The following is a 24585-nucleotide window of genomic DNA, read 5'->3' as shown; positions in this document are numbered from 1 at the left end:
CGCCGTGACGGACGTGGCACCGTTTCCATGGGGACCAGGCTGCGCGTCCTCCTTACAACAGCGCGCGGAGTGCGGCGTCCTGGAGCTGCGCGTGAGGTGGGTAGCGCCGGCCTGACTAGCAGCGACGCGAGGACTGCGGTTCAGGGCGTCAAGGGCGTATCCCCAGGTCAGCCTCCAGAACTGGGATGACCAGGCAAGGAAGAGAGGCTCTGTCTAGCCGTGGCGCCCTGCAAGGGAGTAGGGTCGAAGCTCCAATCTGGATGCTCGAGGGGCGGGGGACGAAGGGAGAGCGAGGAAACTACCATTCCCAGTATGCGAAGGGGCGAGCTGCCGCCCTTTTAGGCTGTCTGGCTCTGCATTGCATTCTAGGTCTTGTAGTCTCTGGGTCCACGCCCCCTCGTTTCTGGTATCTGGACAGTTGTGCCCAAATAATTAACTCTAAGGCTTGGAATTAAAAATAACAGAAGGTACTTAGAAGCCAGATATTAGGACAAAATGAAAGTAAAAAATAGAGTAACTAGAAAACAACTCAGTCTTGTGACAAGAAATATGTTTAAATTCTGTGTGTGCCTTAATTACTCAAATTTTCTTAGCCTCAGTGTCCTCAACTATAAAACAAGGGTAATAACATCTGTTTCACTAGGATTAAAGACAAATGCTCAGTAAATGTAGCTATTATAATACTTAACCTGCCCTCAAAAACGGAAAAATTAAGCAAAAGTTAAAAGAATTTTTTTAATAGACAAATTTTTAGAGAAGTTTTAGGTTCACAACAAAATTAAGTGGAAGGCACAGAGATTCCCCCCCTCAACAGCTTCCTGCTATCAATTATTATACCTCTTCCCCACTTTAACAGCCTCCAACTCTCAAAAATATCCTCCACCAGAGCGGTACATTTGTTACAATCATGAACCTACATTGACACATCATTATCACTCAAAGTTCGTAGTTCATGTTGGGGTTCACTCCTGGTGCTGTACATTCTATGAGTTTGGACAAATGTACAATGACACGACTTGGCAGCACATTTGTTAGAATAATTTTCATAGTTGCAAGGCTCTTTTGGTTTTTGGGGAAAATATATATTGTGTATGTAGTAATATCACGTCTACCAATGCAGCTATTGCTTTCAAAAAAAGATTTATGCAGATTTCTAGAACTGCAGTTATAACCAACATCAGTATTTTTGCCATAACTTTTTATTAACCATATTATTTAGATATTTGATCTCACTTTTCAAAATTTAAATAGAGAAGATTTTATATCACTTTCGTAAAGCCACCTAACAAAATAAAATATATTAAAAAGATGTTTCTTTGAAGTGATTTTCCTTAAATGTGTAACTGTAAACAATTGATTTGCCAAATGAATCATTGATTTAATCATCTGTTGCCTTTGCTCAAACGTACAAGCATGTTAGAATACTTTGCTTCTGATCACCATCCTTTTATCTCTCATTTTTGTTGTCTGGCAATTCAGTTCATCTCTCTTTTTTTTTTTTAAGGAAAAATGTATTATCCTTCTTACTTTTTGCCATCAATGCTTTTGTAGATACACATTCGTGTTTACTTTATTTCCCAGCATTTAATCTTTCATCCCACTTCTTTCTGATTTTAACTTTATTCTTCAAAGAATATACCATCTCCTAGTTCTTTCTACAAGATTCTTTGAATTTCTTTCAGTCTTTGCATGAAATTGTCTTTATTTTATCTTCATTTTCAAGGGATTGTTTAGCTTGGTTTATCAGTCTAGGTTAATGGTTATTTTTCGCTTTATATTTTTAAAACACTATTCTAGCAGTTAGAAAATTATGGCCCATAGACTAAATTCAGCCCATTGACTATTTTGTATGGACTGTGAGTGAGCTAGGGATGCGCACACACACACACACACACACGTATTTTACATTAAACTTTATATGTAGTTTACATTTTAAACATTTGAAAAAAATTACAGGAATACATTCATGCTCATTTGTGCTGATGTTGTCTCTGGTTGTTACTGTGCTACAATGGCAGAGTTGAATAGTTGTGTAGACAACATGTGGCTCATAAAGCTTAATGTATTTATTCTCTGGCCTTTTACAGAAGTTTGCTAACCCCTATGCTACTGGCGTCTAATGTTGCTGATGAGAAATATTCTGTCAGTCTAATTATTTTTTCATAGACAGTCTGTCTTTTGTCAGTTTCCTTTAAAGTTTTCTGTTTTTAGGGTTTTGTAGTTTTACTACTATATATTTGGAGTTTCTTTGTATTTTCTTCTCTGAACTGAAGGTTCATGCCTTTCATCAATACTAAAAATAATTAGCAATTATTTTCAAATGTTTCATTTATTCTTTTTGGAATTCCCATGAGACAGATGTTTTTCATTCTGTCTTACGTATATCTTGACTGAATTCTGTATTTTCTATTTCTGTATGCTTCTTTCTAGATAATTTATTCATAAGTATCTTCCAGTTTATTTTCTTTATTCTTCTCTGTTTTTAATCCATCCTCTTAGTTTAAATTTCAATAACCACATATTTCATTTTTTAAGGTTCTGTTCTTTTTAAAATAATGACCTGTTCTCTTTTCATGACTTTTCTCTTTCTATATTTTTTTATTATAAACATACTTAGTTTATAGTCTGTTTCAGAGTCTATCATCTAAAGTTCTTGGTGACTTCCACAATACACAGATTATGTGGACTAGAATGCCATACCCACTTTAGTCTAGAATTTGGACTTCTCAGCAGTATTTTTGTTTTGTTTTCTACGTAGAGCTTCGCGTAGAGAAAGCTTGTCACTTTCTTGGGCTGGTGAGTTTAATTTTTCTAGCCCCCTTGCTTACCGAGCGGCCCTTCCAAAGTTCCAGGTAGATGCATGGTTTAATTTTTTAATTCTCTGTTTGGAGTGAGGTCCATTCTACCCCTGAAACCTGTGTCAGATCTGATCACTTCCTGAGGTACTGCTCACATCATTGCCACCTGGTTGGAGAATTTCCCTTGCTCGCTTTCTTTCTTCTTTTCTTGTTACCAAATTCAGTTATGTAATTAATTATACTTTCTTATTTTGTTCAGAATTTTTATATACTTGTAGCATTAGTTTATATGTTTCACAAACAAGATGTCTCATTCCAATTTTGCTTTCAATTTGAAAACAAAACAAGGAATGACAATATTTATGGCTAGCTTTGATAGGAGTCTAGACATTATTAATTTCTCCTTCATTGTTTTCCGTGTTTTGAGCTCACTGGCTAGTATATAATAAAATGGTTTTCCCTCCGAAGGAAAGAAGGGAGGGAAAGAGAGAAGAAAGAGAGACTTACAGAAATTGAGACAATGAGAGAGAAATTGAAATCATTTCGTGACCTACTGTTTTTGTCAACAGCATTTCCCAAAGTGTCCGTCTGGAACAGTAGATTCTCCACTGTTGCTGTCATTAGAGATTCTGTTCCAAAAGAGTGTGGGAAAGGCTGGGTTATACAAAGAAAACAAGTTGCTTTATTATGGAACCTCTCAAAGATGTTAATGGGCCTGGTGGCCCTTCAGGAAGCCTATTGCGAGCATTTCCTACTCTTAACTACGGAATGTTTTTGGTCTCAAAATATCTCTCAAGACTGCTGACCTTCAGGGCTCCAGTTTGGAGAACTAAGAACATAGGCAGCAGCTGTCAATATTTCCCCAGTAACTCTTTACCACATGCCATCGTGGCCGATTAAATATAAGCGGACCCTGAATCCGTAAATAATTCCTTTCAATGTTTTTCCAATTCTATTGTTAGAATTTTTTTAGCAGCTTTGTTGGAAACAAAGAATATAATTGCAGAAACTTCTAAACAGGCCCGTTCTCAGAAACTTCATTCTCCTATGGAGGAACGTCAGCTGGTTTGCAGTGACAGTGTCACAGACTACACCCAGGGGAAAACGTGTCACACCAGCATTCTCACACCATGTTCATTCTGACCATATGGAAATTGAATTAATGTCCAATTTTGTGCATGTTATAACCAAACTGGCTTGTCATATCAGATTAATAGTGGACTTTTTTCTCTCTTTTGGGGACAGGATAAAAAATGTCAGTACTCACATCTCCAAGAGGAAAGGTAGAAGTCGTTCATTGCCGAAGAACAGAATCACAGGATATTTATTGTATCAAAAGCCTTATTAGAAAATTTACCTGCAAGCTGTTTGGGAAGCTAAATATCATCTATCTTCTGTAAGTACATAACTAAGTTCAAGAATGTTCACAATTTTGGTTGGGCGCAATGGCCCATACCTGTAATCCCAGCATTTTGAGAGGCCAAGGCAGGCGAATCACCTGAGGCCAGGAGTTCAAGACCAGCCTGGCCAACATGGCGAAACCTCTTCTTTATTAAAAATACAATAATTGGGTGTGGTGGCACATGCCTGTAATCCCAGCTGCTCGGGAGGCTGAGGTATGAGAGTTACTTGAACACAGGAGGCAGAGGCTGCAGTGAGCCAAGACACGCCACTGCACTCCAGCCTGGATGACAGAGTGGGCCCCTGTCTCAATTAAAAAAAAAAAAAAAAGATGGTTCATCAATTTTATGACATGCCAGAAAAGGATCCTACCTTTTTGTCTTTATGGGGCTTATTGTGAGAAAATGGGTAGCTCACTGCCCAGTGAAAAAACACGTAGCAAGAAATCTCTGGGAACAACAAATCCCCATTTCCTATAACAACATGCAAATCAAAAAGGTTTCTCATGGGCTTTGGATTCAAACAAATTTGGTTCAAATCTCAGCTGCCTCACTCACTAGTGGAGTCACTTAGAACAAGTTAATCATATTAACTGCCAGATTTTGAGAAATTAGTTTGTGTCAGGCTCTGTGCTTTGCCAACATTATGTTATTTAATTGTTCTGACACTTCTCTGAGGTGGGCAGTATCATGTCCATCTCACAGATGAGAATGGGAGGCTGGCCCAGGGTCAAGCAGTACTATTGGAAACCTGGATTTGTTCACAGCCACTGCTGTTAGAATGTTCTTCTGAACTTTAAAATATGTATAGATTTGTTCCTTAAAAGATCTTTTTTCTCTCTGTTTTGTTTGTTTATAGACCTTCTGTGGGTGCCAGAATATAAATATCCTTGAATCTTTTCCTCATTATTTAATTAATTAATTTATTTTTTGAGACAGAGTCTTGCTCTGTTGCCCAGATCTGGGGTGCAGTGGTGCAATCTTGGCTCACTGCAATCTCCGCCTCCTGGGTTCAAGAGATTCTCCTGCCTCAGCCTCCAGAGTAGCAGGGACTACAGGTGCATGCCACCATGCCAAGCTATTTTTTTTTTTTTTTTTTTTTTAGTAGAGACTAGGTTTCATAATGTTGGCCAGGCTGGTTTTGAACTCCTGGCCTCAAGTGATCTGCCTGCCTTGGCCTCCCAAGGTCTTTGGATTACAGGCGTGAGCTACCGCGCCCAACCCTGTTCCTCATTATTTTTATTGAAAATATTAAATATCCTAATATTTTGAATTTCATAAAGCTTCATATCAAATACAGTTGAAATGTTTAAGCTAAGGCCAGCCTAAGACATTAAAGTTTGTAGTTTCTAATTACCCCCCTGATGAATGTAATTATAAATTGGCACAATTTTACTAGAGGGCAGTAGGACAGTAGTTATAAAATGCTTAAAAAATAGATATACCAATGAAATGATTTTATTTTTTGGCGTTATGGTGGACTAAGTACCTTAAAGATGTCCATTGGATGGAAACAACTAAAATGTTGATACACACAAAAGCTAAGGACTGTGTAGGGAACATTATCAAATTGAAATCGGAAACTTCCTTAGGTAAATAGGAACCAATGCTAGCTTTGTCCTTGAGGATTTTTGCCACATTCTATTAATAGCAACTTCATATTTCTGTTTTGATAGCTTTGCAAAGAACGGAAGGTAACTACTCCCTCCGCCTAAGGAGGCAGAGCATGTGACCCCTTTGTATAAAATTGGGATGTTCATTGTAGGGATGAAGAAGATATAACCCACTAAATACAAATGGACAGTGAGGGCTCACTCAGCCTCAGCATGGAATAGAGGGGGATAAAGTCTCTTCTGAGAACTCATAAGCACACACTGATTTGAGATCCATGTTAATTATTTGTGTGGTCCAAAAAAAAACTTGAAGGAAAGAATTTAATTAAAAATGGTCACAGGCTAGTAGTGTGTCCAGGACACTGACATAAACGCAAATCAAGTGTGAAGGGATGCAGCTTCAGCTCAGACTCCAAATAATAACCCCAGATAAAGTTGCAAAGAGTATGAACTCACAGTCAAAAATCATAAATACACAAGGAAACATGTACCATTAGAACCAACAAGAGAAATTATATAAGAGAGTCAACTCCCGAAGACTTCAGATATGAAATTAAACAATGAATGTAAAATAACTATGTTTACTGTGTCTAAAATAAAAAGGTAATTTTAAAAAGATGATTGAAGAAGGCCAGACATGGTGGCTTATGCCTGTAATCCCAGCACTTTGGGAGGCCAAGGCAGGCAGATCATGAGGTCAAGAGATCGAGACCATCCTGGGCAACAGGTGAAACCCCATCTCTACTAAAAATACAAAAATTAGCTGAGTGTGGTGGCACATGCCTGTAGTCCCACTACTCGGGAGGCTGAGACAGGAGAATCACTTGAACACGGGAGGCAGAGGTTGCAGTGAGCCGAGATCACACCACTGCACTCCAGCATGGGTGACAGAGCAAGACTCTGTCTCAAAAAAAAAAAAAAAAAAAAAAAGATTAAAGACTAAAAAAATCTGGGTTGCTGAGATGGGCGGATCACCCGAGGTCAGGAGTTTGAGACCAACCTGGCCTATATGGCGAAACCCCATCTCTACCAAAAATACAAAAAATTAGCCAGGAGTGGTGGTGCATACCTGTAGTCCCAGCTACTCAGGAGGCTGAGGCAGGAGAATCTCTTGAACTTGGGAGGCCGAGGTTTCAGTGAGCTGAGATTATACCACTGCACTCCAGCCTGGGCAACACAGTGAGACTCTGTCTTAAAAAAAAAAAAAGTAAAAAATTATAAAAATGAATAATCATGTTTAAACAAAAGTGAAAAAAACCATCTAGAAATTAAAATGTAATTGAAATTAAAAGCTCTGTAGATGAATTAAACATCATTCATAGACACAGTTGAAGACAGAAGTAACGAGCTGGAGGATCAATACCAGTAAATTACCTAGAGTTCAACACAAAGAGAGAGAAAAAATATGAATGAAGCATGAGTCCTAGTCTAGTTAGACTTTTAGGAGATAATAGGAAGCCAGAGGGTGAATATTTGAAGAGAGAATGGCTGAGAGTTTTTCAGAATTGTTGGAAAGCACCACTTCTTACATCTGGAAAACTCAGTGAATCCCAAAGGGGATAAATACACAGAAATCCACAATTGAACACATCATAATGAAACAGCAAAACATTACAACTAAAAAGATCTGAAAAATAACAGAGGAAAAAAAAAAGCCAAGTTACCTGCAAAGAACTAAAGATTAGACTAATAGATTTCTTAGGAGCGACAATAGTAGTCAGAAGATAGTAGAATATCTTCAGTAATGGAGAGAAAAATAACATCAATTTAGAATTGTGACACCGTTTCACCCAGTGAAACAATTCCTAGCGGGACCTGGGAGAAAATAAATGCATTTTCTGGCAAACAAAAACCTAACTCATTTACCAATAGACTCTGAATGGAGGAAATTCCTCAGAATATGCTCTTGGAAGAACAGAGGATACTTCAGCTGGAAAGCTCAAAACATAAGAAGGAATGTCAACAAAAATATGGCAAATATGTAGGTAAATCTAAGAAAAAGTATGACTGGCATAAAACAATAATATTGATAACGACTGATTTGTGAGGTATAAACCATATGTTAAAACTAAGATTCAGGACAAAAACAGCATATAAATTGGGAGGAACATGATTAGAATGAAAGAATTCTTCAGGTTTTATTCAAGATGGAGGGCGTGGTAAGTGGTATGCAAACAGGCTCCCCCAGCTCCCATGAGCCACACATCCTGTCACTTAGGCAGTTGTGTAGTCTGTTCTCACAGAGAATCATGGCTCGCCCTATGCAACCAATGGAAAGCAGCAGAAGTGAGACCCTATTTGACTTCAAGTCTAAGACATAAGAAGTCTTGCAACTTCCAGTGGGTCTCCGGAAGTGCTCCTTCTCAGAACCCGATGCCGCACTGATGAAAGCTCCAGTCACATGGCTCCCTGTGGGTGCTTCATTTGACAGCCTCTGCTGAGCTCCCCGCTGGCAACTGCCACCAGCTGCCAACCATGCAAGTAAGCTGTCTTAGACACTGAGTCTTCAGATGGCTTTAGCCATTGCTGCCATTTGATAGCCTGAGATACCACGCAAAAACTGCTTAGTTCAATCCAGGCAGCCCACAGAACCGTGAGAGATAATAATTGTTACTTAAAGCCACTAAGGTTTAGGGTAGTTTATTACACATCAGTTGATAACTGGAACAGAGGCAGATTGGCTGAACACAAAACAAAACTGATATTCTATTTATGAGATATAACTAATGTATAAAGTCACAGAAATATTTGAAGTCAAAGTATCAGGAAAAAAAGATATGCCCACCCCAAATCTCATCCAAAACAAGGACTAGTATTGCTATATCAACAGCAGACAGCATATAGTTCAGGACGAAAAGCTCTCTACAGATAAAGAGGGTCACTATATAATGATAAAACTGTTCTTGAGAGACCTAAGACAGCTTTAAACTTACATGCTTCTAATGACACAGTTCTAAAATAGATAAAGTGAAAGTCAGTAGAACTGGTAGAGCACTGGAGACTCTCTCGCCTCCCTGTGTTCCCTGTGCCTTTTTGTGTCGTTCTCCCTGCTGTAGTCTCCACGTTTTCCATCTTTGCTGAGCCTGTGACTCCCCCGATAGAATGTGATGAAAGTGGGGCTGTCCTGGTCCCAGGCCCAAGTGTTAAGATGGCCTGGCAGCAGGGCTGACCCAGGGGAGGCACGCGGGACATCCTGGGTACTCACTCCCAGCTAGGGCCCCTGCATGAACCTGAGAGTGAACAGCTCCTTCCATTTTTGAACCCTGGGTCCCTCTGGCCTCACCCTAGTTCGAGCCCTTGCTGGAAGCTTTCAGTTTTGTGCTCTTCGAACCTTGCAGTACCATGTAAAAACTCTGTCTACTCTACTGGACATACCACCCAGAGAGGCCACATCATAAGAGAGAAGCATGTGTCTGCATGGAGGAGAATTGAGGAGCCCAGCCTCTAGCAAGAAGGAAGGCCCCATGTCACCCTTCCCGGCGCACCCCAGCCCCTTTGGGCCACCCTCACTGAAGCACAAGACACATGAGGGAAAAAAACCATCTTGGAGGTTCTTACCCCAAAAGATACCCCTGCTGTACCCTGTCTGAATTTCTCACCCATAGAATCATGAGCAAATAAAACAGGGTAGCCACTAAATTTGGGATAACCTGTTATGCAGAAATAGATGAACAAAATAGCAGGTCTTAGAGGGAACTTAACAATCTTAAATACTTAGAAGAGAAGAAAGACCTGAAATAAAGTTCAGAGTTTACCTCCAAGTTAGAACAAGAACAGTCGAATCAGCTCAAGAAAACAGGAAATAAAGGACAAGAGAGCATATTAATGAAACGGAAAGCAAGCATCTGGTAGAGGATAAACAAAGCCAAAAGTTCGTTCTTTAAAAAGCCTAAAGAAAGAAAAAACTTCTGACATGATTAATCAGGAAAAAAAGGAAAACTTTCAAAGTAATGTGAAAAGGACATAATAACTACAGATGTTGCTGAGGTTAAGCAGGTAATAAAAGGGTATTATAGATTCACAATCCTTTAACTAAATCCCATGTGACTAGTTGTGTTTCAGAATGCAGAATTTTAAAAATTAGTTTCATCCATTGATGAAATATTATTGAATTCCACCCATGAGGGCTGGAGAGATTTCCCATGATTACATACGTTAGGATATCTGTGGTAAAAATGTAAGAATATTTTATATATGGAATCAAGACTGTAGAGTAACCTCATGTCACTTCAAGTCCAATTTTGCTGCTTCCAGTTTTTAGGGCTTTATGAATTTAAAGGGATTGGGGACCTGTATAAAAAAAAAAAAACTACATGCCAATAAATTTGAAAATATGGGGTCCCAGAAAAGTTTCTTAAAATCAACTTAAGAAATGATAGAGGCTGGGCGCGGTGGCTCACGCCTGTAATCCCACCACTTTGGGAGGCTGAGACGGGCGGATCACGAGGTCAGGAGATTGAGACCATCCTGGCTAACACGGTGAAACCCCGTCTCTACTAAAAATACAAAAAAAAAAAAATTAGCTGGGCGTGGTGGCAGGCACCTGTAGTCCCAGCTACTCAAGAGGCTGAGGCAGGAGAATGGTGTGAACCCGGGGGGCGGAGCTTGCAGTGAGCGGAGATCGTGCCACTGCACTCCAGCCTACAGCAAGACTCCGTCTCAAAAAAAAAAAAAAAGAAAGAAAGAAAAGAAATGATAGAAACCCATTAAATTGAATTGTTAATTTTAAATCCTCCCACCAATAAAATGGTAGGCACAACTGCCTTTACAAGCAGTCCTACCAAACATTCAGGGATTGGGTATGTCCCAAATAAATACAAGTTCTTGGAAGCAGAAAGAGAATACTTTTTAGCTTACTTTATGAGGCTAGCATAATGTTAATATCAAAATAAGACAAAGACAGTACAAGAAAGGAAAGTTAATGGCCAATCTCACATAGAAAGAGAAATGAAATTAACATTCATGCCTTGCTCATGAACATGGATGTAAAAATTCTAAAAAAAAATAGGAAAGGAATCTAATAATGAACTAAAAAGATATGATTATGATTAATTGATCATGGTATTCAAGATTGGTTTAATATTAGAAAATGGATTAGTCTAATTCATCAAATTAACAAAGGAGAAAATGTAATCTTCTCAATAAAGACAAAATCATTTGATAAAATGCAATATTCTTAGTAATAATTCTTAACAAAATAAGAATATAAGATGATTCTCATATGTGTAAAAACCTTTAACAAACACCATATGTAATGGTAAAAGATTAAAACAATCCCTGTATAATAAATGAGGGTGCCTGTTGTCATGAGATTCTAGCTATTGCAGTAAGGGAGAGCAAAAGCAATAAAATGTACTAGGATTTGAAAGGAAGAAACAAATTGTCATTTTTTGCAGGTGATATGTTCTCTACTTAGAAAATTGGAAGTAATATGAGTTAGAATGAATACAGAAGTTTAAAATTCCTGGCTATAAAGTCATTGAACAAAAACCCATTGCATTTTTATATACTAACAATGAACAGAAAACATTTTTCTATTTATGCCCATGCCAAAGAATATAAAGTACCTAGTATAAAACTGACAAAATAACACCAAGCTCATTATGGGGTAAATTGTCAACTATTCAAAGACATTAAGGAAAGCCTAAATTCAGTAGCCGCCCCTCTCCCTTATCTGAGAGAAATATATTCCAAGACCCCTAGTGGATGCCTGAAACTGAGGATAGTACCACATCCAATTGTTACTAGTCAGAACACATTTTTGTTCATGCCTTCTACCCACAAATGTAATGGCTTTTCCATCTTAACTAAGCATTTGTTATGCACTGTGACCGTAACTTTTGTAGTTTGAGGTGCGACAGGACAACTAGCATGAATTTTTTTTTCCATTTTCAAAATTTCACGGATTAAAGATTTCTTCTTACCCTAGATCTTAGCAACCTCAGCATACAATTTATTTTTTCCTCATTAAGTTGAGAATTTTCACCTTTTCATGTAAAGGAAGCCTTTTATGGCTTCTCTTCAGTATATCTGAATTACCAGCATCACTACTCTTGCACTTTGAACCAAAGTACTGTGATGCAGTGACAGTCGATCTGGTAACAGAGTGCAGTTATCAGATCTAATACTAGGTGACTCACGGGCAGCAGCATCTACAGTGTGGGTCTGCTGGACAATTCCTGGGCAGGACGGGGTGGAATGGCATGTAATTTCATCTTGCTACTCAGAATGGCATGCAATTATAAATTTATAGATTGTTTATTTCTGGAATTTTCCATTCAGTATTTTCTAACTGCCGTTGACTGCAATTAACTATGAAACTGTGGGCCATGAAACCATGGAGAAGTGGGGGGACTATGGTATTTCAAGAGGTAGACTACATTTTGGACAGGAAGATTCAAATCACAAAGTCAGTTTCCCTCCACCCCCATCAAAATCCTAACAAGATTATTTGTCAAGCTTAATGAGTCTAAATCTGTATGGGAAAGCAAAGGTTCAGGATAATCTGAAGGAAGAAAAATAAGGTGGAGAGGCTTGCCAACTAAAGATTCATTGTAGGTATAGTAATCAGAGCAGTGTGGTAATTTGCAGGGAATTGACAAAAGACAGATGGACCAGGATAGAGATCCCAGAAACAGACCCATACCTATATAAAAATTTGATGATGGCTTTGTGGGGAACGGATGTGCCACTCAATAAATGGTGCTGGGAGAGTTTGTTGTTCACATGGAAAAGAAAATAATAACCAACCTCATGTAGTAGAAAACTTTTAAAAATTAATTCTGGGTGAATTTATGATATAAATGGGAAAAAGTCTGACATCGATGACAGAACCTTCTGGATTCCAGATTCATTTATCCAGCTTCCTGGTGAATGCCAACCCTTGGATACCTAGTAGGCACTTGAATGTAGTGTGGGTCTTCACCTGCCTTCAATCCACTCTTCCCACACTTTTCCTATTTCAGTAACTCCAGCCTTCCCCTTGCTTAGACCCCAAACATTAAAAAAAAAAAAAGTTAAAATGGGATCTTTATAACTGAAAGGGTTGCAACCTATCTTAGAAGCCAGTGTATTTTCAGAAGTAAAAGCAAATTTAAATTTTCACTGATGTCCTGAAGCTTCCAAAACAGCTGCTACTAAGCCCACACGGTGTTTCATTTTTTTATATTAGGCAACTCCTGTCCCTTGGCCAAGTCAGCTACAAGGCTTAATGACTTATTTTATAGACATTTAAAAAAAAAAAAAAAAAAAAAAAAGGTGGTTCTTTTGTGGTCTGTGTGTTTGGTTTTGTTTTATTGACTGCCCGTTCAGTTATAGAAGTACAGGAACAAATAAAACTGATCTCACCTAAGGCTGGGCGCGGTGACTCACACCTCTAATCCCAGCACTTTGGGAGGCCAAGGCAGGGGGATCACGAGGTCAGGAGATCAAGACCATCCTGGCTAACACGGTGAAACCCCATCTCTACTAAAAATACAAAAAATTAGCCGGGCATGGTGGCGGGCGCCTGTAGTCCCAGCTGCTGGCGAGTCTGAGGCAGGAGAATGACGTGAACCCAGGAGGTGGAGCTTGCAGTGAGCCAAGATCGCACCACTGCACTCCAGCCTGGGCGACAGAGCAAGACTCCGTCTCAAAAAAAAAAAAAAAAAAAAAAAATCAAGCAGAAAAGGTGAGTGCTGTTTCACTAAGATTTCCATCAACTATAAAGAAATAAGTTTTGTACAAGGAACTTAAACAAATTTACCAGAAAAAAACAACCCCATCAAAAAATGGGCAAAGGTTGTGAACAGACACTTCTCAAAAGAAGACATTTATGCAGCCAACAGACATGAAAAAATGCTCATCATCACTGGTCATTAGGGAAATGCAAATCAAAACCACAATGAGATAACCATCTCACGTCAGTTAGAATGGCAATCATTAAAAAGTCAGGAAACAACAGATGCTGGAGAGGATGTGGAGAAATAGGAATGCTTTTACACTGTTGGTGGGAGTGTAAATTAGTTCAATCATTGTGGAAGACTGTGTGGCAATTCCTCAAGGATCTAGAACGAGAAACACCATTTGACCCAGCCATCCCATTACTGGGTATATACCCAAAGGATTATAAGTCATTCTACTATAAAGACACATGCACACGTATATTTATTACAGCACCATTCACAATAGCAAAGACTTGGAACCAACCCAAATATCCTTTAATAATAGACTGGATAAAGAAAATGTGGCACATATACACCATGGAATACTATGCAGCCATAAAGAAAGATAAGTTCATGTCCTTTGCAGGGACATGGATGAACCTGGAAATCACCATTCTCAGCAAACTATCACAAGAACAAAACGCCAAACACCACATGTTCTCACTCATAAATGGGAGTTAAACAATGAGAACACAGGGAGGGGAACATCACACACTGGGGCCTGTCAGAGTGGGGGTTAGGGGAGGGATGACATTAGGAGAAATATCTAATGTAGGTGACGGGTTGATGGGTGCAACAAACCAACATGGCACGTGTATACCTATGTAACAAACCTGTATGTTCTGTACTTGTATCCCAGAACTTAAAGTATAATAAATAAAAAAATAAAATAAAAATAAAGTTCCAGAGTAGGAAAACTAATATGCTTTGACAGTAACCAGTCCACATTATTTTAATGGGTTGTTTACTGGGTGATAAATTAGGAAACTTTTCGTGATGATGTAAACATTAATTTATGTGTGAAGGGGGTGGATGTGATTCAAAGGTATATTTATTTTCTAAAATTAGTTAAATTATACCCACAAAATCATTTCACTGCATGTAAATTGTACCACGTTAAAATATTATTAAAAAATTGTATAACATCTGACTGTAAAAAAAGAAAGTAAGTTTTGGCTATACTGGGAAAATTTCCTAAGCAGTTGAATAAATGAGGCATCGCTCCAATGAAAAGAGCTCTGATTTCCATTTTGTATGAAATACCTGTGTGTGTGTGTGTGTGTGTGTATTAATAGGGCTCCTTCAGTTTGGATTTGGCTTATTACAAAGAAGAGTTTAAAATCCAACATTTGAAAGTATGCCTTCTCAGCCGGGTGCGGTGGCTCATGCCTGTAATCCCAGCACTTTGGGAGGCTGAGGCAGATGGATCATGAAGTCAAGAGATTGAGACCACAGAGCGAGACCACAGAGAAACAATAATTAGAAAAAAAAAAAAGAGAGAGAGAGAGAGATTGAGACCATCCTGGCCAACATGGTGAAACCTTGTCTCTACTAAAAATACAAAAATTAGCTGGACGTGGTGGCAGGCACCTGTAGTTGCAGCTACTCGGGAGGCTGAGGTGGGAGAATCGCTTGAACCCCGGAGAGGGAGGTTGTGGTGAGCCGAGATCGTGCCACTGCACTCCAGCCTGGGTGACAGAGCAAGACTCTGTCAAAAATATATATATGGGGTGGGTGTGTGTGTGTGTGTGTGTGTGTGTGTGTGTGTGTGTGTGTGTATATATATCCTCTTCTTTCCCTTTGTTCCCATGGTGATTTTTATCTGTGCTGTGGAGGACCTAGTGGCTAAGGGGTAATAAGAAGTAAAAATTATATACATAAAAAGATAATGCTACAAAAGTTACTTTTTACAGTCAGCTATTTGTAAACTGTAGTGCATTTTCCCATTGAAACAAAGTAATTCATGACTGGCTTCCCAGGCCAACCCACAGAAGCATATTGAATCTTTAATGTCTATGTGGTATATAGTATTGTGCTAATTGTACTATAGGACCTAACTGCCATCCTGAGGTTCCCATGGATAAATGCATTTCGTTAGAATTGGATTCCAGGAGCACATTGTTTTTTGCTTCCCTGAGGGGATGGTGGCTGCGCTGTCCCAGATTCTTGCCCACTTCTTCCTCCCTACCATCGCCACTATCGTCAGAGCTGACGTGTACGGTGTCTGGTGCATTTTCTCATCTGGTTTAGAGGGAGCACTCTCAGCTTGAGACCATAGGTCATGACTCTGGCAGTCTGGGGCAGAGGAGCCCAAAAGACCAAGAGCTGGAGGGAGATGATAGAGGTAGATGGAAGTGAAGGGTTCAGTGAGAAGTTTTGGGGCTGCATGCCCGTGCTAAAGAGCCCTGTGTGGATACTGTATTCTAGGAACCTGGGACAGTCTACTGCCTCCTTTCCTTGATAGCCAGTGCTTGTATGGGGCCCCTGGACCAGGAGCAGCCCTGTTTCATTCCCCTGTGGCTGAGGAGTGTGATCATATGTGGCTGCTGTGTCTTCCTCTGAGAAGGTACAGTGGCTGCAGGCACTGAGATTGATATCCCCAGCACAATGTTTCCCAAAGAGGTCGGTACATCTGGTGGTACCCAGGGGGATTTCACTTGCTACATGCAGGAAAAAATTTTGTTTTAAATGTTACATCTTTATTTTTATAGTTCCCTTCTTCTTCTTCTTCTTCTTTTTTTTTTTTTTTTTTTTTTTTGAGACAGACTCTTGCTCTGTCGCCAGACTGCAGTGCAGTGGCGTGATCTTGGCTGGCTGCAACCTCCACCTCCTGGGTTCAAGCCATTCTCCTGCCTCAGCCTCCCGAGTAGCTAGGACTACAGGCATGTGCCATCACTCCCAGCTAATGTTTGTATTTTTAGTAGAGGTGGGGTTTCACTGTGTTGGCCAGAGTGGTCTCGATCTCTTGACCTTGTGATCTACCTGCCTCGGCCTTCAGAAGTGCTGGGATTACAGGCTTGAGCCACCGCGCCCGGCCTTTACCTTCTATTTATAGTAAGAGATACTGGTTTTCCATTTATGGTAGCGATGTATATTTCCTATTAAAACTTTAAGCCCAAAGTAAATTGATTTAAAGAAAAAGTACAGGAAGTGCATGTGTGTGAGAGACTGCTCTTTGGTGAACTGCTCTAGTAAAAGGGTCCACTGTCAAGTGAGATAAAGCAGGCTACAAATAGTATAGGTTGTGGGATTCCATTTTTATTTTTTTATTATTTATTATTATTATTTTTGAGATGGAGTCTCGCTCTGTCGTCCAAGCTGGAGTGCAGTGGTGCGATCTCGGCTCACTGCAGCCTCTGCCTGCTGGGTTCAAGCGATTCTCTGCCTCAGCTTCCCGAGTAGCTGGGATTACAGGCGTGTACCACGATACCCAGCTAATTTTTGTATTTTTAGTTGAGATGGGTTTTCACCATGTTGGCCAGGCTGTCTTGAACTCCTGGCCTCAAGTTATCTGCCCACCTTGGCCTCCCAAAATGCTGGGATTACAGGTGTGAGCCACCGTGCCTGGCCAGATTCCAGTTTTAAAAACACACGATGTACATTTCAACATATAGTTACCCTCATGAAAAGATAAGTCTGGAGAGACAGAAACCAAAGTATTGACAGTAGTTGGTTATCTATGGAAGGTGGGATTAAAACTGATTTTCCAAATTATTTTTTTCTCTTCTTGCTTAGATTTTCTCATTCTTTCTGCACTGACAATGTATTCCTTCTGTGATAAAAACATAGCTGGAAAGCCCATGTCACTTTCTGTCTTCCTGTCGTCTCCTCTTCGCCTCTTCCTCCAGTTACATGCTTGCTTCTTCCTGTTCTCCTCAAGAAGGAACGTGGGTAACTGCTGCCTTCTTTGTATTTTGAGTGACTGTTTAACTATTTTTTCCTCCAACTTAAGATGCCAGTATATTTTATTTCACTAAGAAAGTAAAAAATATATTTAAATTTATGCACAAATGGTTCTTGGGGTGGTAAACTATAGGCTGCCTTTAAGTGCCTTTAAGTCTTGCTGCGTTGATGGGCCACAAGACAGGGTAGCAGTTGGGAGGGATTGTCAAGATAGTCCCTCTGAGACAACCACCAGAATAACACTGGAAGGCCTGCTTCTCCTCTCTTCGCTTTATTAACTCACCGGGTTACTTTAGCTTAAGCAAGACTCCTGAGAGTCCCCATTTCTGCAGCTGGGTCAGACGATAATCCAGATTCCCAGATTCCATATGAATGAATCAGTAAGCCCAGGGACATGGACTCACAGTTTGGAGGAACTGCTTGAGAATGGTAACTGAGATGGAGCTAAACTGTTAGCTTTACCACTGTGTATAGGTGACCCATTCATCCGAGTTTGCCCAGGACTTTCATGTTTTTAAGCCATGAAAGTCTTATATCTTGGGCACTCCCAGTCCTGGGCAAAGAGGGACACTTGGCCACCCTAACCGCAGATGTTTAGGTCAAACACAGTGGTATTGGCAACATGGAGAGGATAGGGAAAACTGTGTAGTCAAATATCTTCCTAGCCAATCTCTCAGGGAAAGATAGTAGATACTCAATATCATAAATGTAATACCTTTCTCATGAAATGTCATTTTGAATACAAGTTTAGTTAACAGCACCACTTGTCCTGAACGATGTACCCCAAAGTGGCTGCAATATCATTCCCACCTTTTCCAAAGATTATCAGCCCTCATGCAATGGCTGCTGAGCTCCAGTAGCCAGAGGGGAAAAAATGATATGTCCTCACCTCACTTTTTGTAATCTTACTCATGTTTGCATTTTTAATCATTTCTACAGAGAAAAGGCAAACCTTGCTGTTACCCTCTGCAATGACAAGGAGGAGATCATGGCCCAGGCCACCTTCCTGGACTACCCCAATTGGAATGTTGCCAAGCAGGACAACTGGGTGTCAGTGTTCCGGGAGCTCGACAGTGACATCCCATGCACAGTAAGAAATCGCATACAGTGCTTATTAGAACACCCTGAATCTTGAGGGGGAGTCCTGTGTTTGTAATTATGTCTTTCCAAGTTTTGCACTGAACAGTGTATGATATCATGACACTTAAAAGTGAAGGTAGCTGGTGGGGAGGAAAAGGGCTGAGAGTAGTGCCAGAAGGGATAGGAAAGGGCAGGGAGTTGCCAAGTTGGCTAGCCGCTGGCAAGGCCTGGATCATGCTCCACTAATGAGGGCAGGGGAAGAATTAGTGGAAGTGTCAAACGTGTGCTTCCAGGTCTCGCGTTGTTCTCCAGGCGTCAGTGTCCAAGGTCGTTGATATGTTAGGAGAGCACCTGCCATCTACACGCTTGCCCTTGTAATCATGACAGCAGAGCCTCAGACTTCTGTCACATTCTATAATTTTCAAAATGCCCTCGTGAACCTTGGCTTATTTAATGTCTTCTAGCTGCCGGCACATGACAACTTGTCGGCCAACAGAAGCTAGGTTAGTGGTTCCCAGGAGTCTGGCCTGGGTACCTGGTGCCAAATCTGAGCTTTCCCTACATGCAACCTGCCAGAGCCAGGCTAGAGACAGGCCCCAGTTTTTGTGGAGTGCCAGAGGATGCAACTCTGGGCAGCACCCTTGCCTTATGGTGGAATTCTGCAGCATGTCCCCAGAGCCCTCATGTCAGAAGAAAAGGGAATGCCAAATTAGTGTGTGGGTGAATTCACCCCCCGTACACGTGTGTAAATGTGCACACATACACACACCCCTAAGCAAATTATTCAGCATTTATTTCACTAGATGGTGCCTTCCCCTCATCTTTTGTGCTCTCTCCTACCCTGCCACCCTGTATACCCAAGGACTGTTGTCAGAAAAATTATCCCAAACTTGGAAATAGACCAAAAAGATTATTTCAGTCCAATGCTTGCACCTTTGGTTGACTAGCCTGTTTTACAATGCTGTAGGAATGGCGATTAGCCTGTAGATTTTTGTCCATTAGGATGTAAAGAATTCCTGTCTGGAAAGAGGCAGCCTCCAAGTTTATGGTTTATTATGGTTATTTGGTATCTAATCCAGCAATCTTATTCTTTCCTTTTCCTAGTAAATCAGCTGAAGTATCCAGCTCTTCAAGTGCAAAGAATCATTTTTATCATCTCACTGGTTGCCTCATTAATTGATGAGTTGAAGTTGAATAAACCTCTGATAGCTGTTTATTTTATATTTGCATTAGGGTTATGATTTTACCTTTCTGAAAATTATAAATTAACACTCTTACTCATAAACACATGTCCCTTTTGTTTCTTTTCAAACTATCTTCTATGACAGCGTAGAGCTGGGCTGTCCAATGTGGTTGCCACCAGCTTTATGTAACTAATGAACACTTGAAATGTAGCTAGTCTGAATTGAGGTGTTCCATAAGTATAAAATATGCCAGATTTCAAATACTTAGTAGAAAACAAAGAGTGTATAATATCTCATTAATGATTTTTATAGTGATTACTTGTTAAAATGATACTATTTTGAATATATTAGGTTAAATATTAGATTAAATATTAAACATTAATTCACCTGTTTGTCTTTATTCTTTTTTAATGTGTCTACTAGAAAATTTGAAATGACATTTGTGGCTTGCATTACTTTTCTGCTGGATGTCACCAGTATATAGAGCCTTAAGGTTTAATGTAATACCTATCCCAGGGGTATTTGCAGCTGAAGTAATGATTTTTATCCTAAAGCTAAAGAATAAATCTTGCATTGCCATATTTATGATGGAAGAGAGAATTTGGGAGACAAATCAAGCAAATCATAAGCCATGTGCTCCTGAGGCTAGTCCTATTCAGAATGTAAGGCAGATGTTGAGTGAGATTATTGTGGGATTAAATGAGTGAATACACAGCAAGTGCTTAAAATCATGTTGTCGTCATCGTTATCTGGACTTTTGGGATTTGTATTGTTTGCCTTTTGGGAGTTTTCTAGCTCATGAATCAAAACATGGTTCTCCTCTTGCGCTTTTAGGCACCATATAGTTCTTTCCGAGTGCTTCTGAGTCACACACCATCCAACAGAAATGGGGGCAAGGCACACAGAAGTGCCATTGGTCCCACAAAGCTGTCTAGAAAGTTATTCAAAAAACAAGAAACCTAGGCAGCACCCGTGCTGTCCTGATATAGGTGCTAGCACTACCCTCACCAGTCAGCCAGTCCACGTCTGCACTATTTCCAGAATTTGAAGATTTGTTCATACGCACAGAGGTACCGAGTTGAGTGGACCAATGTGTGGATGTTTGAACCACTTACTCATTGTTTAGGCCACGTTAAAAATCTGCAGAAGGAGGAGACAAAGCTCTTTTAAAACTTGGAAGATTTAACTGGAAAGTCATGTTAGAATCTTGCTACTGTGAGTTTTCAGCTCCCAGGTTTTCTGGATCCCAAGAGTAATATTTGATTCTGACTCTGGGAATGTTGAACAAAACAAGCCAATGGATTCTGAACGTGACATCTGCCTTCCATTTTTCAAATTCATAAGAGAATCTCTCCCGCCTGTCACATGAATAGAGCAGCAGCTGCTGACTCAAGAGCGCCGGGAAAAGGGTGATTGTCTTTCACTTGGCATAGACACCCCTGAGGACAAGACTACTGAGTTAATAATCGATTTCACTCCCCTGCAGGCTCTTCCCTGCCCACAGCTCATTCGTGAGGGCAGGAGGAAGGGCGGGCGCTCTGGACTCATTTACGATCCCTGTTTCCTTGAATAATTCTGAGCGAGGAGGACAGAAGGCGGCAAACGGACTCAGTGACACAGCTCCAATGCCGCCTGGGTGTTGCATCACTTAAGACATAAAATATCAACCCTGAATGCCAGGCTGTTCTGTGTCTGTGGATGCCCCGAAACCCTCCTCCAGCCCTGCTCTGACCTAGCCCGAATGCTGACTCAGCCTTTAATCTGTGTTCTCTTTTCTTCTGCAGCCCCTGAATACGTTGTTCATGCACCTCTTTGTGGCCGTGGATGAGTATTCTGTTGGCTGTTGCAAAGAGATTCTTCGGTGAGTGGATGGGGCGGTGCAGTGGTGAACATGAAAGAGACTATGTGGATAGTTTTGAAATAGTTTTTAAAAGACATGAAATTCTTTGGGGTGTTTAATTTGGTTGTAATTTGTGGCTATATTAAAATATTTACTTTGAATAGCAATAATATTTCTGAAAGAAGATAATTCTTTGAATCTATTGTCCATTCTGCACGCTGATATCATTTGAGGCAAACTGGTAGTACAGTAATTTAAAGAAATGGATTTGGGGTGAGAGGAGTAGGAGAAGAGTTAAGTGTCACAAGCTTGGACATTTCTAAAAACTGCTTTTCTTCATCTTATCCTTAGAAATGTTTATTAACATGACAGACTTCAAAGCATCCTGAATAATAGGATGCATGGAAAATGACCAGCAGGGCTACCGAGTCATGGCGATGTGTCTCTGACAGCCTCTGACAGCCTGCACAGACATTTGGGGGTGGTGACCGCAGCTTTCAAGTCACTTTGTAATGTCACACCAGACCGTCCAGATGCCAGGTCAAAGGTTAATATTAGCAGAAATCTGGTGTGCCATATGAACATGGCACCCTTTATTCTCTCTGCCTCCGTGGGACAGATCGAAAAGGGGCCCTTTAGAACCCAAGGAAAAATAGAGAAGAAAAAGAAATTGCCTTGAGGCTGTTCTTGCCATTGCAGGTGGGGAGCAAAGGAGCCCATGTGGATTTAGGAGCACCTCACCTTTTTAGCGACAGCGTTTGTCTTCATAAAGTGCCAGCTAATGGGACTGCTTTGTTATTAACACCAACCCACCCTCTCTTTCCTCACCAGAACCGTGTATAAGGCAGTGCCAGAGCTGCACTTCATATTTCTCATCGTGCCGTCCTACATGAGCCTAGGTAAGGCCCACCCAACCACCTCTGGTCCCCAGTAGCAAACATTGAAAATTCACTCCCAGAATGGTGCTTTGGGGAATGAGAAATAAGAATGGTCTCCAGGCCCTCAATGTATCATATGCATATTTGATTAGAACAATTAAAGCACAATTTAGAATGGAAACTACATTTTGTTCTGACATCCCAAATTTATTTCTTGATAAGGACATGTTTCTTTATCTCTGTGATTTAGGCTCAACTCTCATAACTGTTTTTGACCAAGTGGGGAACATTCCATGTCTGACGTATGAGGAAGACTTTGCAGTGCATATATGTCACAGGCACAGCCACTATCCTCAGCTGCACGTTCGCAAAGCCAGGTACGGTTGGAGTCATGCCTTGTGTGACCTAAGCTTGCTTCACTGGGACAGTCATCTTCCCAAGACTCTTTCAACTACCAATGCTAAGTGACCATAGCTCAGATAAAATTTTTTTACAATACGCATAAACATTACTTCATTTGGATATATTTATAGTTCCCCTTAATGACATTATTTGCAGGACTATCTGATGATACTCATTTCGTTCTATGTGGCTATAACGTTATGCATTGACTCCTGAGGGGTTTCTGAAAACATACAATCCTAGGTCCCACACCAGTAAGATAACTTCCAAATGAAACAAGCTTGAAAATGAACCTGCCTGTTCAGTTTTCCTGGTAAATCCCAACTATTTTCTGACATTCAGTGAGTGAGGATGCTGTTGACCCCAGAGGGGTTTTCCAAGTTGAAGGTCTCTACCATCAGGTGCCCCAAGTTCAGCAGTTTTAGGGAGATGGCTGTGGCAGTGTTTTCCAAAGATGGCTGCCATACCACCTTCCACCCTGCAGGCTCTTCTTTGATGTGACCTTGGCACTCCTGTCTTCAAGCCTTGGGGGTTCCATCCTCTCTTCCTGGAGCTGGGTGGGTTGTGACTACTTTGACCAGTAGACCATGGCCAAAGGGGTGCTCTGGGACTTGTGAGGCTGGAAAGCTTCCGCCTGGCACTCTCAGGATGCTTGCTCTGGAGGAAGCCAGCCGTATGTAAGAAGTCTGGAGAAGCCACATATTCACAGGGGAGGGGTGGTTGACAGCCCCAGCTGGGCTCCTGCTGACAATTAGCTTCCCCTGCCCACTGTGTGAGCGAGCCATTGTGGACACCCAGCCCAGGAGAGCCCCATATATCTACAGCACAGCTGACCTCTGATTGGAGCCACATGAAAGACCCAAGTGAGGATGCCCAGCTGAGCCCTGCCAGAGTTCTGACTCACACAACCATGAGCGATGTAAAGTGGCTATTAGAAATAAGAGTGCATTATGAAATCATCTCACAGGGGTGGTTGCTTGGCTTATCAGTGAAGAATAAATTGTATCTTTTAGGATCAGCCATTGCTGTGTTTGAGGAATGCTGACTTTCTTTAGAAAAGTATTTTAAAAGTTTTAAAAACTTTACAAAAGTAAGAGCCTATCATTTACCAGGCATGTAGCAGTAGTATGGCATTGTTGTTAAGAGTTTGCAATGCTGGCATCAGATAGATGTGGATTCTGATTTTGGCTCTCCTGCTCACCAGGTGGGTTAACTTACAAAAGGAAAGTGAACTCTGCGGGGGTGTAAGTTCCCTCTGTCAGTGGGTGTAAGCCTATTGTCTACAGCACAAGATTGTGATGATTGTGAGCTAATGAATGTCAAGCACATAGCACACTTCCTGCCACATGTAAGGGCCCAGGAAATATTAAATATTACTATGACAAAGGGCCTTAGAGTTAAGTGGTGGGGAGAGACTCACTTCAGTTAACTGTCACGTTGGTAGCTGAGAAGCGGGGTGCACAGAGAGAGATGAAGACAGCTTCATTACAACCGCTCCCCCCGCCCAAAAAAAACCCTCTAATTGTCCATCCATCAGTAAATGTTGTTTACTCTTACAAACTGTGGTACATCTATACAGTGGATGCTACTCAGCAATTCAATGGAATGAACCATTTACATATAGTAGCGTGAATCAATCTCAGAAGGTTTATGCCGAGTGAAGGCAGACTTAGAAACAAAAAGTGTATACAGTACTGCTGATTACACTTTTATGATGTACAAAATGGGTGAAAAGCATCCATAGAGATAGGAATCAGATAGAGATAGAAACCAAGATCATGGAG

General features: G+C 40.7%; 1 protein-coding gene across 6 annotated transcripts in view; it reads left to right on the top strand.

Moving 5' to 3' along the window:
- Positions 1-27: 27 nt before the first annotated feature.
- The window catches only part of CFAP61 (cilia and flagella associated protein 61), a 303360-nt gene continuing 278802 nt past the window's right edge, over positions 28-24585 (top strand). For 3 of the 6 annotated variants that reach the window (XM_017945056.2, XM_017945053.2, XM_031656524.1), the window contains exons 1-6: positions 28-96; positions 4044-4194; positions 18357-18507; positions 21466-21542; positions 22353-22420; positions 22650-22776. In XM_017945056.2, the coding sequence (XP_017800545.1) occupies positions 4052-4194; positions 18357-18507; positions 21466-21542; positions 22353-22420; positions 22650-22776 (566 nt within the window). In that variant the 5' untranslated portion in view covers positions 28-96; positions 4044-4051. Of the gene's footprint in view, positions 167-4043; positions 4195-17249; positions 17406-18356; positions 18508-21053; positions 21091-21465; positions 21543-22352; positions 22421-22649; positions 22777-24585 lie in introns of those variants that run through there. The other 3 variants (XM_017945057.2, XM_017945054.2, XM_017945058.3) reach the window with 3 other exon arrangements.

Source organism: Papio anubis, chromosome 16 (genome assembly GCF_008728515.1).
Source record: "Papio anubis isolate 15944 chromosome 16, Panubis1.0, whole genome shotgun sequence".
Taxonomy (NCBI): domain Eukaryota; kingdom Metazoa; phylum Chordata; class Mammalia; order Primates; family Cercopithecidae; genus Papio; species Papio anubis.
The sequence above is the reverse complement of the archived record's forward strand: the minus strand, read 5'-3'. Positions and strand labels throughout refer to the sequence as shown.